This window comes from Aquarana catesbeiana, linkage group LG06 (genome assembly GCF_042186555.1).
Source record: "Aquarana catesbeiana isolate 2022-GZ linkage group LG06, ASM4218655v1, whole genome shotgun sequence".
Lineage (NCBI taxonomy): Eukaryota > Metazoa > Chordata > Amphibia > Anura > Ranidae > Aquarana > Aquarana catesbeiana.
This window is the reverse complement of record NC_133329.1, coordinates 60,466,808-60,481,277: the sequence shown is the minus strand read 5'-3', so window position 1 is coordinate 60,481,277 and position 14,470 is coordinate 60,466,808. Positions and strand designations below refer to the sequence as shown.

The 14,470-nt window shown below is 44.1% G+C and overlaps 1 protein-coding gene across 1 annotated transcript; it reads left to right on the top strand.

Annotated features, from left to right (window-relative positions):
• Positions 1-8,636: 8,636 nt before the first annotated feature.
• On the top strand, positions 8,637-9,216 carry LOC141147607 (large ribosomal subunit protein eL21-like). Its single transcript, XM_073634839.1, has one exon. The coding sequence runs from the start codon at positions 8,729-8,731 to the stop codon at positions 9,170-9,172; it is 444 nt and encodes a 147-aa protein (XP_073490940.1). The 5' UTR covers positions 8,637-8,728; the 3' UTR covers positions 9,173-9,216.
• Positions 9,217-14,470: the final 5,254 nt, after the last annotated feature.

Genomic DNA, 14,470 nt, shown 5'->3' with positions numbered 1-14,470 from the left:
ATAAGCAGCACACAGAGCCAATCAGTTGTGCTGCATTGCTAATGTGCTAACAGGGAACATACTGATAGGAGGAGAGGGCAGCAGAAAGAGCTCATCAGTCTCCTGCTTGATCTTTACTGTCCGGTCACAGGCTGGGGGAGGAACACAACCTGTAAGTGTTACTCAAAGTGTTATTTATTTTATTTATTTATTTAAGGTACGTATATAGCGCTGTCAATTTATGCAGCGCTTTACATAAACATTGTACATTCACACCGGTCCCTACCCTAAGGAGCTTACAATCTAAGGTCCCTAACTCACATTCATACATACTAGGGCCAATTTAGACAGGAGCCAATTAACCTACCAGCATGTCTTTGGAGTGTAAAGGTCAATTAATACCAGACACCCTCCCCACCGCCCTAGTCCCCGATTTACTTACCTCTGGTGTTGGTGAGCTGTTAACACCCCAGCATTCCAGGGATTCGAAAATCCCTGCTGTTCTCCTTCTTCTTCATGCAGCACTTTCAAGATGGACCAGATTGATTCTGATTGGCCAGAATTGTCAAGGTGAATCTATCTCAGTGTTTCTCAACTCCAGTCCTCAAGGCACCCCAACAGGTCATGTTTTCAGGGTTCCCATTATTTTGCACAGGTGATTTGATCAGTTTCAATGCCTTAGTAATTAGCACAGCTGTTTCATCTGAGGGAAATCCTGAAAACATGACCTGTTGGGGAGCCTTGAGGACTGGAGTTGAAAAACACTGATCTATCTAACCCAGTGTTTCGCAACTCCAGTCCAAAAGGCGCCCCAACAGGTCATGTTTTCAGGATTTTCCTCAGATGAAATGGCTGTGGTAATTAGTAAGGCAGTGAAACTGATCAAATCACCTGTGCAAAATAATGGTTAGCCTGAAAACATGATCTGTTGGGGGCACCTGGAGGACTGGAGTTGAGAAACACTGATCTATCTAACCCTTTAAATGCAGATGAGAAAAAAAGTCAGGTCTCCTGCTCTGCCAGACAGGGCTGTGCTGTGTGTCAATACTCTGCAATTCACTGACACAAGAACAAGCATACAGATTAGAAAGTCATAGTGAAGTCAGAACGTTAAATGTTCTTGTTCTATGTTAGAATCACAGAAAGGACATTGGATCAGCATGATCCGCCAGGAATGTGTGTCAGTCTGATAAGCCAACTGTCTGCTACCATGGAAGTGATCAGGCAACTGTCAACACCTCAAACTAATTATTGTGTTCCACAAACCATCCTTGAATTCACCAGAACAGGCCACCTTCTTCCATTGCAATAGAAGTTCCAGAAGATCCTTTAAGTCCTGTAAGTTGTGAGGTGGGGCCTCCATGGATGGGACTTTTTTTCCCAGCATATCCCACAGATACTCAGATGAATTGAGATCTGGAAAATTTGGAGTCCAAGTCAATACCTCAAACTCCTTGTGTTCCTCAAACCATTCTTGAATCCATCAGACCAAGTCACCTTCTTCCATTGCTCCATCATCCAGTTCTGATGCTCACATGCCCATTGTAGGTACAACATTGGCACCCTGAGTGGTTTGCAGCTACACAGCCCCATACACAACAAACTGCAATGCACTGTGTGTTATGACATCTTTCTATCAGAACCAGCATTAACCTTTTCAGCAATTTGAGTTCCAGTAGCTCTTCTATCAGATCAGACTACATGGGCCAGCCTGCGTTTCCCAGGTGCATCAGTGAGCCTTGGCCGCCCACCACCCTGTCACAGGTTCCCCAGTTTAACTTCCTTGGACCACTTTTGGTCGGAGCTGACCACTGCAGACTGGGAACATCTCTCAAGAGCTGTTTTGGAGAGTGTTGGAGTTTCCATAGCTCCCAACTGTCCCTGATTTCCAGGGACTGTCCCTGATTTGGAACAAAGTCCCTCTGCCCCTCTTTCCTCCTCATTTGTCCTTCATTTTTGTCTGAGCTATATAGTTCTATATAAAATGCACTACTTATCTATCAAAAAGTAATTCATAGTTACATAGTTAGTAGTAGTAAGGTTGAATAAAGACACCAGTCCATCCAGTTCAACCTGAGTGAGTGTGGGTCTACAACCCTGACCCTTGTCCCTAACCCTGAACATCACACACTCACATCAATCCCTACCCTCAATCCAAGGTCCCCATTCATATACTAGGGCCAATTTTGGACAGAAGCCAATTAACCTACCAGCATGTCTTTGGAGTGTGGGAGGAAACCGGAGTACCCGGAGGAAACCCACGCAGGCACAGGGAGAACATGCAAACTCCAGGCAGGTAGTGTCGTGGTTGGGATTCGAACCAGCGACCCTTGTTTACTGCTAGGCGAGAGTGCTAACCACTGCACCACTGTGCCGCCCTATTCCTAGTGCTAAACCTTTCATCCAATTTCTAAATTGCTGCATTTGTAAATTACAAAAGCCAATATGAAGGAATAGTAGTGCAAAAAAAGCCCTTGTGGGTTTACCCAATCTTTTTTTGTTGTTGTTGTACAATTCTCCTTCAGAGGGGCGTGGCAGAGGGTGTGTCCTATGCCTACATACTTTTGATAATGGGTATCCCTCATTCTCATCTCAGAAAGTTGGGAGGTATGCTATTAATCAAAGTCGCTCAGATCCTTACACTTGCCCATTTTTTCTGCTTTCAACACATCAACTTTAGAAACAACATGCTTACTTGCTGCCCAATATATTCCACCCACTTTCATGTGCCATTGTCACCAGGTAATCAATGTTATTCACTTTACCTTTCAGGGGTCATCATGTTATGGCTGATCAGTGTAGATACACATGCTATAAATTATAAAAAAAGTAAATAAACAAATAAATAAAATAAAATGTAGCCCCAATGTTGGTCATAACAGATGAGATGTGCTTCTCCGAGGACGGTTTATGTGAGTTTATTATTATATGAACACTGTTTGGATGTGAATCGATGATGGATGATTGGATTACATTACAATAAGCGGTGTTAGTTCCTCCAGTATATCATGTATAGAGTGTTTTATGAGTAATCAGGCATCCAAGGTCCTGAGTTTGGTTTTAATATACCATGATATTTGTATGTTTTTTATTAGTTTGAGTAATAAGTAAAATAGGTTGGAATCTAACTTCTAATCCAGAGTTTCTCAACCAGGGTTCCTTCAATGGTTGCTAAAGGTTCCATAAACAATGACCAATTTTTGCCTCTCAGATACGTTCCCAGTGACACCAATGATCTTTTTAGCTCCTTACACATGTAGGGGGAAATTCTTCCCCAAGACCACAGATGTAAGGAGCACTCTTCCATTGACCATTCCACTGATGTATCATGAACTGTAGCTATAGCAGCATTTAACAGGGGTTCTCTGAGACCGAAAAAGGTTATTTCAAGGGTTCCACCATGTTGAAAAGGTTGAGAAAGTCTGTTGTAATCCTTTGATTTAGAAATTCTTTGAGATTTTTTTCTATAACACATTGGTGATAGGTTTTGGAAGTGGTCCGTAGTAGTCCATATGACCGGGAGATGTGCAACATATTATAATACATTTTTACCAAGGATTCTGGACCCAACAGAGAAGAGGTAGATTTTTTTATTTAGGGTATTTCTAGCAATAAATCAATAGTATCACAATAGTTACCTTGCCCCAAGCTGAAGTGTAGCATTTATAGATTGTTAGTTGTTTGTCAGAATCAAGACATAAATACTTATTGACATACTTTCTCTCCGGTCACTTACTCATAGGGGGTTTTGTAGAAAAACTTCTGTCTCCAAATGTATCAATCATTTCCATCAGCAAAACAAATCTTTACCATAATACATTTATTTTCTAGGATTGTCAGCACCATCTAGTGGCAATAATGTAGTATTTTTTTTCTGACTGCAGTATTTCAGTTAAAGTAAGCATTTATTGCCTCTAAGCAACTAAAAAATAAATGTTTTAGGCAAAGGACGGTGGAGATTTATTGCGTTTATGTGAATAATGGACACATTCGCAAAGCAATTTTGTTATACATGGAACTCATAAAGTACTAAAGTCATCATCATGACAGCCAGGGAACTAATGTGCTGGAAAGCTTCACCCTCACTATTTGTCCTAGTGACAGGAAATGCTGAGAAAATTCCCCAACGGAATACATAAGTATTTACATAAGTATTTATTATATATATATATATATATATATATATATATATATATATATATATACACACACGTACATGAACTTTAATGGCATCCCAGTCTTAGTCCGTAGGGTTCAATATTGAGTTGGCCCACCCTTTGGGCATTGTCGTGCACCAGGAGGAACCCAGGACCCACTGCACCAGTGTAGGGTCTGACAATGGGTCCAAGGATTTCATCCCGATACCTAATGGCAGTCCGGGTGCCATTGTCTAGCCTGCAGAGGTCTGTGTGTCCCTCCATGGATATGCCTCCCCAAACTATCACTGACCCACCACCAAACCGGTCATGCTTAATGATGTTACCGGCAGCATAATGTTCACCACGACTTCTCCAGACCCTTTCCTGTCTGTTACATGTGCTCAGGGTGAACCTGATCTCATCTGTGGAAAGCACAGGGCACCAGTGACGGACCTGCCAAATCTGGTGTTCAATGGCAAATGCTAATCAAGTTCCACAGTGCCGGGCAGTAAGCACAGGGCCCACTAGAGGATGTCGGCCCTCAGGCCACCCTCATGAAGTCTGTTTCTGATTGTTTGGTTAGAGACATTCACACCAGTGGCCTCCTGGTGGTCATTTTTTAGGGCTCTGGAAGTGCTCATCCTGTTCCTTCGTGCACAAAGGAGCAGATACTGGTCCTCCTGTTAAGAACCTTCTACAGCCCTGTCCAGCTCTCCTAGAGTAACTTCCTGTCTCCTGGAATCTCTTCCATGCTCTTGAGACTGTGCTGGGAGACAAAGCAAACCTTCTGGCAATGCCACGTATTGATGTGCCATCCTGGTGGAGTTGGACTGCCTGTGGAACCTCTATAGGGTCCAGGTATCACCTCATGCTACCAGTAGTGACACTACTGTAGAAGCCAGGCCTTCTCGTCCAACATCAGTGCCTGACCTCACAAATGCGCTTCTGGAAGAATGGTCAAACATTCCCATAGACACCCTCCTAAACCTTGTGGACAGCCTTCCCAGAAGAGTTGAAGTTGTTATAGCTGCAAAGGGTGGGCCAACTCAATATTGAACCCTACGGACTAAGACTGGGATGTCATGTCATTAAAGTTCATGTGTGTGTAAAGGCAGCAGTCCCAATACTTTTGGTAATATAGTGTATATATACACTGTTTAAAAAATTAAAGGAACACTTTTTATTCAGAGTAGAGCATCAAGTCAATGAAACTCCTGGGATATTGATCTGGTCAGTTAAGTAGCAGAGGGGGTTGTTAATCAGTTTCAGCTGTTTTGGTGTTAATGAAATTAACAATAGGTGCACTAGATGGGCAACAATCAGATGACCTCCAAAACAGGAATGGTTTTACAGGTGGAGGCCAATGACATTTTATTTCTCTACCCATCTTTTCTGATTGTTTTTCACTAGTTTTGCATTCGGCTAGAGTGAGAGTCACTACTGGTAGCATGAGGCGATACCTGAACCCTATAGAGCAGAGGTGTCAAAATGGCGGCCCTCCAGCTGTTGCGGAGCTACAAGTCCCATCACAGGCAGTCCAACTCCTCCAGGGTGGCACATCAATATGTTCCATTGCCAGAAGGTTTACTGTGTCTCCCAGCACAGTCTCAAGAGCATGGAGGAGATTCCAGGAGACAGGAAGTTACTCTAGGAGAGCTGGACGGGGCCGTAGAAGATAGAAAAAATTATAGCTGCGCTAAAAGTGAACCCACTGATAATGAACCAATGTTAAACAAATTCAATATATCAAAAATTGAGAAATCAATATATAGAAAATTGAAAATCAATAAAAAATGAAAAATAAAAATAAATTGATATATGTGGTACAACCTGTGATTTGTAAATAACAACATAAACAAAAGGTGAAAAATTGAAACATTTTTTTTTGGTGACTGGATGCCAAAAAAAGGGCTAATATAAAATAATGATGAAAAAAGGAAATTCCAAATGTTCAACCAAAATATTGTGATAATAAAATGTAATCTTCCACCACCATTGAGTGCTGATCACCGTAAGAAATACACGCTTACCAGAAGGCAAGCAAAAACCAGCTTGTGGCTAAACACCCAGCCAGGGCCTTTGCTGTAGGAGATCCGAGATGGACAACTCAGAGGCATCAGAAGTATAGCCGACAACCCACGGGGATGTGTGGAAACTCTCGCATAGGTACCAGGTATCACCCGAAAATACAAAAAAGGGAACTTCCCATAGTGTATTACTGTTGTAGGGTTTATTTATAAAAGATAAAGGTTACACTTACAATCAGGAAGGATAAAAACAGCATGGAAAGCCGGCCGGCTTGAGAGCGTCCGTTCGCTCAGAAAGTCCAACGTGATGACGTCAGCAAGTCCTGTCCGCCCGACGTACGTTTCGTCATAAATTGACGTAGTCTGGGGCTGTAGAAGGTCCTTAACCTATCAGCAGGACCAGTATCTGCTCCTTTGTGCAAGGAAGAACAGGATGAGCACAGCCAGAGCCCTAATAAATGACCTCCACCAGGCCACTCGTGTGAATGTCTCTGACCAAACAATCAGAAACAGACTTCATGAGGGTGGCCTGAGGGCCCGACATCTTCTAGTGCAGGAATATGCAATTAGTGGACCTCCAGCTATTGCAGAACTACAAGTCCCATGAGGCATAGCAAGACTCTGACAGCCACAAGCATGATACCCAGAGGCAGAGGCATGATGGGACTTGTAGTTTTGCAAGAGCTGGAGGTCCGCTAATTGCATATCCCTGTTCTAGTGGGTCCTGTGCTCACTGCCTGACACCGTGGAGCTGGTGCCCTGTGCTTTCCACAGGTGAGATCAGGTTCACCCTGAGAACAGGTGACAGACATGAAAGGGCCTGGAGAAGCCGTGGAGAATGTTATGCTGCCTGTAACATTGTTCAGCATGACCGGTTTGGTGGTGGGTCAGTGATAGTTTGGGGAGACATATCCATGGAGGGACACACAGACCTCTGCAGGCTAGACAATGGCACCCTGACTGCCATTAGTTATCAGGATGAAATCCTTGGACCCATTGTCAGACCCTACGCTGGTGCAGTGGGTCCTGGGTTCCTCCTGGTGCACGACAATGCCCGGCGTCATGTGCAGAGAGTATGCAGCCAGTTCCTGGAGGATGAAGGAATCGATACCATTGAATGGCCCCCACACTAGTCTGACCTAAATCCAATAGAACATCTCTGGAGCATTATGTTTCGCTCCACCTGACGCCGCCAGGTTGCACCTCAGTCTATTCAGGAGCTCAGTGATGTCCTGGTCCAGGGCTGGGAGGAAATACCCCAGGACACCATCTTTTGCCTCATATATTTCGGAATGCAACTGCAAAATATATATTTAAGAGTATAGAAGGTAACAACTTTCCTGTGGCAGGGGCGAAACCCCAGGATTAAACTTCAGGTATTGCAACAGCCTTTGAAACGGGGGGGGGGGGCATTTTCTGGTGGGCCAGTTGGCTTTTGCTCATAGGTGGCTTAAAGTGGAAGTAAACCCTCCTATCGTTTTCAGCTAAGGAAGCTGCCATCTTGGCCTCTGTTTAATCTACAACTGCCACGATGCTGCACATGTGATCAGTTATGACACCAGCCATTGGATGGTTTGACAGTTTAGTTGAGTGCACAACCAATGGGAGTGTTACATTTCTGGGGGCGCCACCCCCTCTCTCCAGCCACCCCCTCTGTGTACTATGGATAGATTCATGCATTCACGTCGGTAGGTAGTTAGTGAGAGGGCAAATCGCTTAACCTGTATCCATCTTTTGTCACAGTTACACCAAGGCACTTTGCACAGACATCTCTACTCCAGGAATACTTTACTGCATTTACCTGAACACTGTGCTTAGACATCTTTATCCTTCCTATTGCTCTATAGTTGGCTTTGATGGCCACTGCTCAGTGGTGGATGCAGCAGCAAGCATTATAGATCTCTTGAGGAAAAATGTCAATGGAGAGAAATGGCTCTTTAACAAGTCTAAACTGAAGAAAGGGTTAACAGGTGGTTGTAACTGTAATCAGTTAAAGACCCTTTCACCGAATCCCTCTGTAGGTAGTCCTCTAATGGCAGCAAGTAGTGTGTATGGTGCAGGATCCTCTTTATGCAGCAGTATCAGTGGCGGCTCGTGCTCAATATTTTTTTTTTGGGGGGGGGGGGTGGCAAACAAACCTGCCTCACTCACTCGCGCTACTCGCTCTCTCGATCGATCGTGAAGGTGGAGATCCACTCGCATGACCCCCCCCCTCGGCGCTCGATCGATCAGGAAGGCGGCAAACCACTCACACTACCCCCCACCCCTGGCCCTTGATCAATCGGGAAGGCGGCGATTTATGGCCTTACCTTATGCTGCTGTAAAGGTGCTGGGAGGAGGACAATGACAAGGTGGCAGTGTTGATGCAATGCTGAATCGGGGGTAGGGCTCCTGGAAGAGGCTATTGCGGACAGGGCAGTTGCTTCTCCTCCCGGCCGAACAGGAAGCAGGTCCTGAGACCCAATTGGCTGGGAGTCTTAAGACTGCAGGCCAGCTTTCCACCGGACCCGCCATCTTGCAGTAGGGGGCAATTGTTAGTGAAAAATTACGAACACAAGAGGCAAAAGGTGAGGAACCCGTTATATGTTCTCTAGACCCTTCCGCAAGCATGGTCCGGTGCCACTGTCAACCTATATGCGCATCTACAAGAAGGGTGATATTGTGGACATCAAGGGTACAGGCACAATCCAGAAAGGTATGCCACACAAGTGCTACCATGGCAAGACTGGTCGGATCTACAATGTCACACAGCATGCTGTTGGAATAATTGTGAACAAACAAGTCAAAGGCAAGATTCTTGCAAAGAGAATCAATGTCCGCGAAGAGCACATCCGCCACTCAAAGAGCAGAGACAGTTTCCTGCAACGTGTGAAGGAAAATGAGAGGAAGAAAAAGGAAGCAAAAGAGAACGGCACCTGGGTGGAGCTAAAACGTCAGACAGCCCAACCAAGTGAAGCTCACTTTGTCCGAACATTTGGAAAGGAACCTGAGCTCCTTGAGCCAATTCCATATGAGTTCATGGCGTAAAGTACTGCTATTAAAACATCCTTTTCTCAAAAAAAAAAAAAAAAGACTGCAGGCCAATCAGGTCCCAGGACCCACTTCCCGATTGACCACGAGGAGAAGCAGGAAGACAGTAGCAAATATTAATTTGCTAATGTCACACAAGTTTGTGGGCAGTGCTCTGCGCCCCGAGCCCACCCTTTTTAAAGTCAATTAGAGCCTCAGGCTCTAATCATGTGCTTAAAAAAAAAACCCCATTGAAATCCATGTGTCTGGCACCCTGCATGGAGATTTGGGGCCGGGCGCATTGATGGGGGGGGGGGGGGGAGGCCGCCACTGAGCAGTACAGCAACAGATGCAATGGTGACTTGGACAGAAACTCTGGATCCAGGTGTCCCATCTTGGATCACCTTCCTTGTTCCAATGTCCAACACAGCAACCCATTTAGTGGCAACTGGTGTTTTTTTAAGGGGGGGGGAGCAAACAACCCCCCCCCCGCTCCTCGCTGTCTGCCGGTCTGGCACTTACCCCATTTAGGTGGCAGGTAGCAGGCATCGGCAGTGGGCATCATACATCGGCTTGTGTGTCCTTTCCTCCATCACGGTGGCCATGGATCTCCTCCCCTCCTCCTAGACGTCCAATAGGATCGCCTATCCTTTCAGCCAATCGGGTGACAGGTCTCAAGACTCGCTTCCTGATTGGCCAGGAGGAGGATCAGTGTTACAATAGCGAATGTTCATTCGCTATTGTAACACACCTGGGTGGACTCCATTCGCATTCTCTGCGACCCGAGCCCACCCTTTTTTGAAGCCTATTAGAGCCTCTGGCTCTAATCAGGTGCTTAAAAAAAACACCCACCCGGCATTGGAATCCATGCCTCCGGCATCCTGAAAGGGGCCGGATGCATGGATAGGGGGGGGGCAGCCATGGATGGGCGCCCTTAATGGACGGGCAGCCCCTGAACCCACTGTCTCTCTCTGGCACTGCACAGCTTAACACAGCACAACTCAGCACAGCGCGGTTTGGTGCAGCATGGCTTGAGACAGCAAAGCTCTCTCTGACCTGGTTGGTGCGCTTTCCCAACTGCCTGGCTCCTAACCAGCCTTTTACTTTTATATAGTCCCTCCTGCTTCCAGGTGCTTATGGGCCTTGTAGTTGCAGCCCATGGACAGCTGTAATTAGAATGCTTCTGCAACACTAAATCTCCATATGGGATATGCGTACTTACTATTTGCCAAGCTGGACCAACGGAACTATGCAATAACGATCATACCTGGAGTTCAGATTTAACTTTAGCTGTTTTCTATATCAGCGGCAGATCTTCCTTCTATGTATTTTATTTTCATTGATGTGTTACATTTTAATTATTTTACTTCCTATTTGCAGTTCTTTCCATAGGTCAGAGGCTTATTTGTATGTACCTAAAAGAAGAAACCTGTATTAACCACTTCCGCCCTGGAAGAATTTACCCCCTACCTGACCAGAGCACTTTTTGCGATACGGCATTGCATCGCTTTAAATGACAATTGCGCGGTCGTGCCACGTTGCACCCAAACAACATTGACGTCCTTTTTTTCCCCTCAAATAGAGCTTTCATTTGGTGGTATTTGATCACCTCTGCATTTTTTTTTTTTTTTGCACTATAAACAAAAAAAGAGCGACAATTTTGAAAAAAAAAGCAATATTTTTTACTTTTTGCTATAATAAATATCCCCCAAAAATATATAAAAAACTAATTTTTCTCAGTTTAGGCCGATATGTATTCTTCTACATATTTTTGGTAAAAAAAATCACAATAAGCGTATATTGATTGGCTTGCGCAAAAGTTATAGTGTCTACAAAATAGGGGATAGATTTATGGCATTTTTATTATTCATTTTTTTATTAGTAATGGCGGCGATCTGCGATTTTTCTCATGACTGCGACATTATGGTGGACACATCGCATACTTTTGACACTATTTTGGGACCATTGTCATTTATACAGCGATCAGTGCTATAAAAATGCACTGATTACTGTGTAAATGAGACTGGCAGGGAAGGGGGTTAAACACTAGGGGCGATCAAGGAGTTAAGTGTGTCCTAGGGAGTGATTCTAACTGTGGGGGGGATGGGTTTCAACTCACACGACAGAGATCACTGCTCTCGATGACAGGTGATTTCACCCCCACAGTTAAAAAAAAGAGCATATATGCCGAAGCATGAGGGGCAGCAGGGGTGGAGGAGCGATTTGCTCCTAACTTTTGGGGCGGATGCTCCCATGCTTCGGCATATATTTTTTAAGCCATTCAGCTGCAGCACTGATTTATCCATCTTGACAGCAGCAGCGTTTGCTCCCACAATATATCAGTGACTCCAGTGGTGTAGGAGGTGATTTCACCACCACAGTTAAAAACAAAATGGTGCATATATGCCCATCATTAGAAGTGGGTGGATGAAGGGCGGTATTCTAATGGTGGGCATACCCACCGATCAATCTCTGCATGAAAAAAGAACATTACAATGTATGCCCAACAAAGACCAGCAACGTACTGGTATGTTGCTGGACTTTGAGTGGTTATACCAGAATGATCATCTTGGTATCATTCTTTTCAGCCAGTGGTCGGCTTTCATATAAAAGCAATCCTAGTAGCTAATTAGCCTCTAGACTGCTTTTATAAGCAGTGGGAGGGAACGTTCCCCCCCCCCCCATCGTCTTCTATGGTTTTCTCTGGCTCTCCTGTCCCAATAGGGAACCCAAGAATGCAGCCAGTGGTTCAGCCAGCTGACTATAGAGCTGATCAGAGACCAAAATGGCTCCAATCATCTCTATGGCCTAAGAAACTGGAAGCTTTGAGCATTTCATGATTTAGGTTTCGCCGGATATAAACAGCTCCTTTGGGAAATTGGGAAAGCATTTTATCACACCGATCTTGGTGTGGTCAGATGCTTTGAGGGTAGAGGAGAGATCTAGGGTCTAATAGACCCCAATTTTTTTAATGACAGTACCTGTCATTACCTATTGCTATCATAGGGGATATGTCCAGTCAGCAGGAACTCCCTGCTGACTGGACACACAGCAGTGACTGAGCAAGGGGAGTGTAATGTTTTTTTCCCCTTTTTTCCTTGGTGACACTTCTAGTCCCCTTTCGTTTTTCCGTTCCCTGTATCGCCCACTCATGTCATTGTCACATCTATTAGTATTGGGTTTTATACATATCCCTCGTTCTCCGTCCTTTCAGCTCCTTTCCCCGCCCCGTTTCCTCCCCCGTTCCTTCCCCCTTTCCCTATTTAACCTCTTAGCATGGTCAGTAGATCTGTCTGTTGATAAAGGGGCGCGGCTTGCTAACCATCCAAGCGCTCATGGCCCAAGAAACGCATCCACTGTTGATGACGTCACCCCCCTGCAGCCAGCAGTCTTGTGTGCTACAAGCCTCATTCTGAGGCTGCTCCTCCATGTGTGAAGCCGGCTTATACATCCAGAAGAGCTGTTTATACATCTACCGCAGAGACTGTCCATAGGCACAGGACCGGAAGCACCATGACACTTACTACCATGCCTGTTTTTACCACTGCAATGTGAGTTTATCTATGATTTATTAAAGCATTTTATACTTATACATAACTCCCAACTTTTTGAGATAGGAACGAGGGACACCTATTAGCAACTGCATAAAGGCATAGGACACACCCCCTGCCACGCCCCCTTAATGGAGATTTATACAAACAAATATTAATTAAACCCACAAGTGTTTTTCTTTACCACTACTATTCCTTTATATTGGCTTTTGAAATCTATGAATGCAGCAATTTAGAAATTGTATGAAAGGTTTAGCACTGGGAAACACTTTTTGAAAGATAAATAGTGCATTTTATATACAACTATATAGATCAGACCAAAATGAGGGACAAATGAGGAGGAATGAGGGACAGAGGGACATTGCATCAAATCAGGGACAGTCCCTCGAAATCAGGGACAGTTGGGAGCTATGCTTATAAAAACAACTGCACCCAGAGGCGCCTCTCTACTTGTTGTTTTTCAGCCTCAGGAACATGGTTTCTTTCCTATTATGATGGCAGCCCTGCTTGCTCCTTCTGGACGTTTTTACCCTTCCATTTCACTAACAGCAATACATAGACTATTGGTTCGTGCTTGCTATATGGATTGTTATCTCCCCTTTTTTACCATTTGACCGTTTTTGGTTTATTTACTTGTGTACATTTGATCCTGTGGATATTCTGAGTGATTGCGCCTATACTTGTTATTTTATGTTTGAGCAATAGATCATTTAGTGACAACTATGTGCAAAAAAAAAATAATAATTTTCCCGCAACTTGTGGCAAAATATAAAATATTCCATAGACTCAACATGCCTCTCAGCAAATAGCTTGGGGTGTCTACTTTCCAAAATGGGGTAATTTGGGGGGGTGTGATAGGTAGTGAGGAGTGAAATAAAAAATTGACACCCTTAGAAATCCTGAAGGCGGTGATTGGTTTTTGGGGTCCTGTACGCGGCAATATATCATTTAGTGACAACTTTGTGTAATTTTTTTTTTTTGTCATTTTTCAATCACTTGACAAAAAAAAAAAATATTCAATGGGTTCAACATGCCTCTCAGCTATTTCCTTGGCGTGTCTTCTTTCCAAAATGGGGTAATTGGGGGGGGTTTGTACTGCCCTGCCATTTTATCTCAAGAAAGGCAGTCATAAACTAAAAGCTGCGTAAATTCCAGAAAATGTACCCTATTTTGTAGATGCTATAACTTTTGCGCAAACCAATAAATATATGCTTATTGACATTTTTTTACCAAAGACATGTGGCCGCATACATTTTGGCCTAAATGTTTGACTAAAATTGAGTTTATTAAATTTTTTTTATAACAAAAGTAGAAAACATCATTTTTTTCAAAATTTTAGAGGATTCAAATGAATGTCTGCCTAGCTGTACAAAGACTGTCTTATACCTGACTGCTGCCTATGTGTGTTTGACCTTTGAAATGTGGGTCTAATAGGAGGGTAAAGCCCCCCGTACACACGTTCTGAAAATCGTACAAAAAATGCCACATTCGAATCAATCGTACGATAATCGGATCGTTAGTACAGAGCTTTCGGGAGCCGATCAGGACAGTTCATCCAATATTATTCTATTGGACATGCACAGAAATTTTTGTTTGTACGATGCCAGATCGTACGATTTTCGTTTAATTAGTACAGTTATCGTTCGAAAATGCAATACAAATGCATTACAACGCATGACATCACTTCCGAATTTTTATTCTGTCGTACGGGAATTTTCGTGACTTTAGTAAACTCATCAGATTCGACGTGAGATTAGCATGCCAG

Excerpts from the sequence above, each read along its gene's own strand:
- LOC141147607 (XM_073634839.1), top strand. The coding sequence starts at position 8,729 with ATGTTCTCTAGACCCTTCCGCAAGCATGGTCCGGTGCCACTGTCAACC.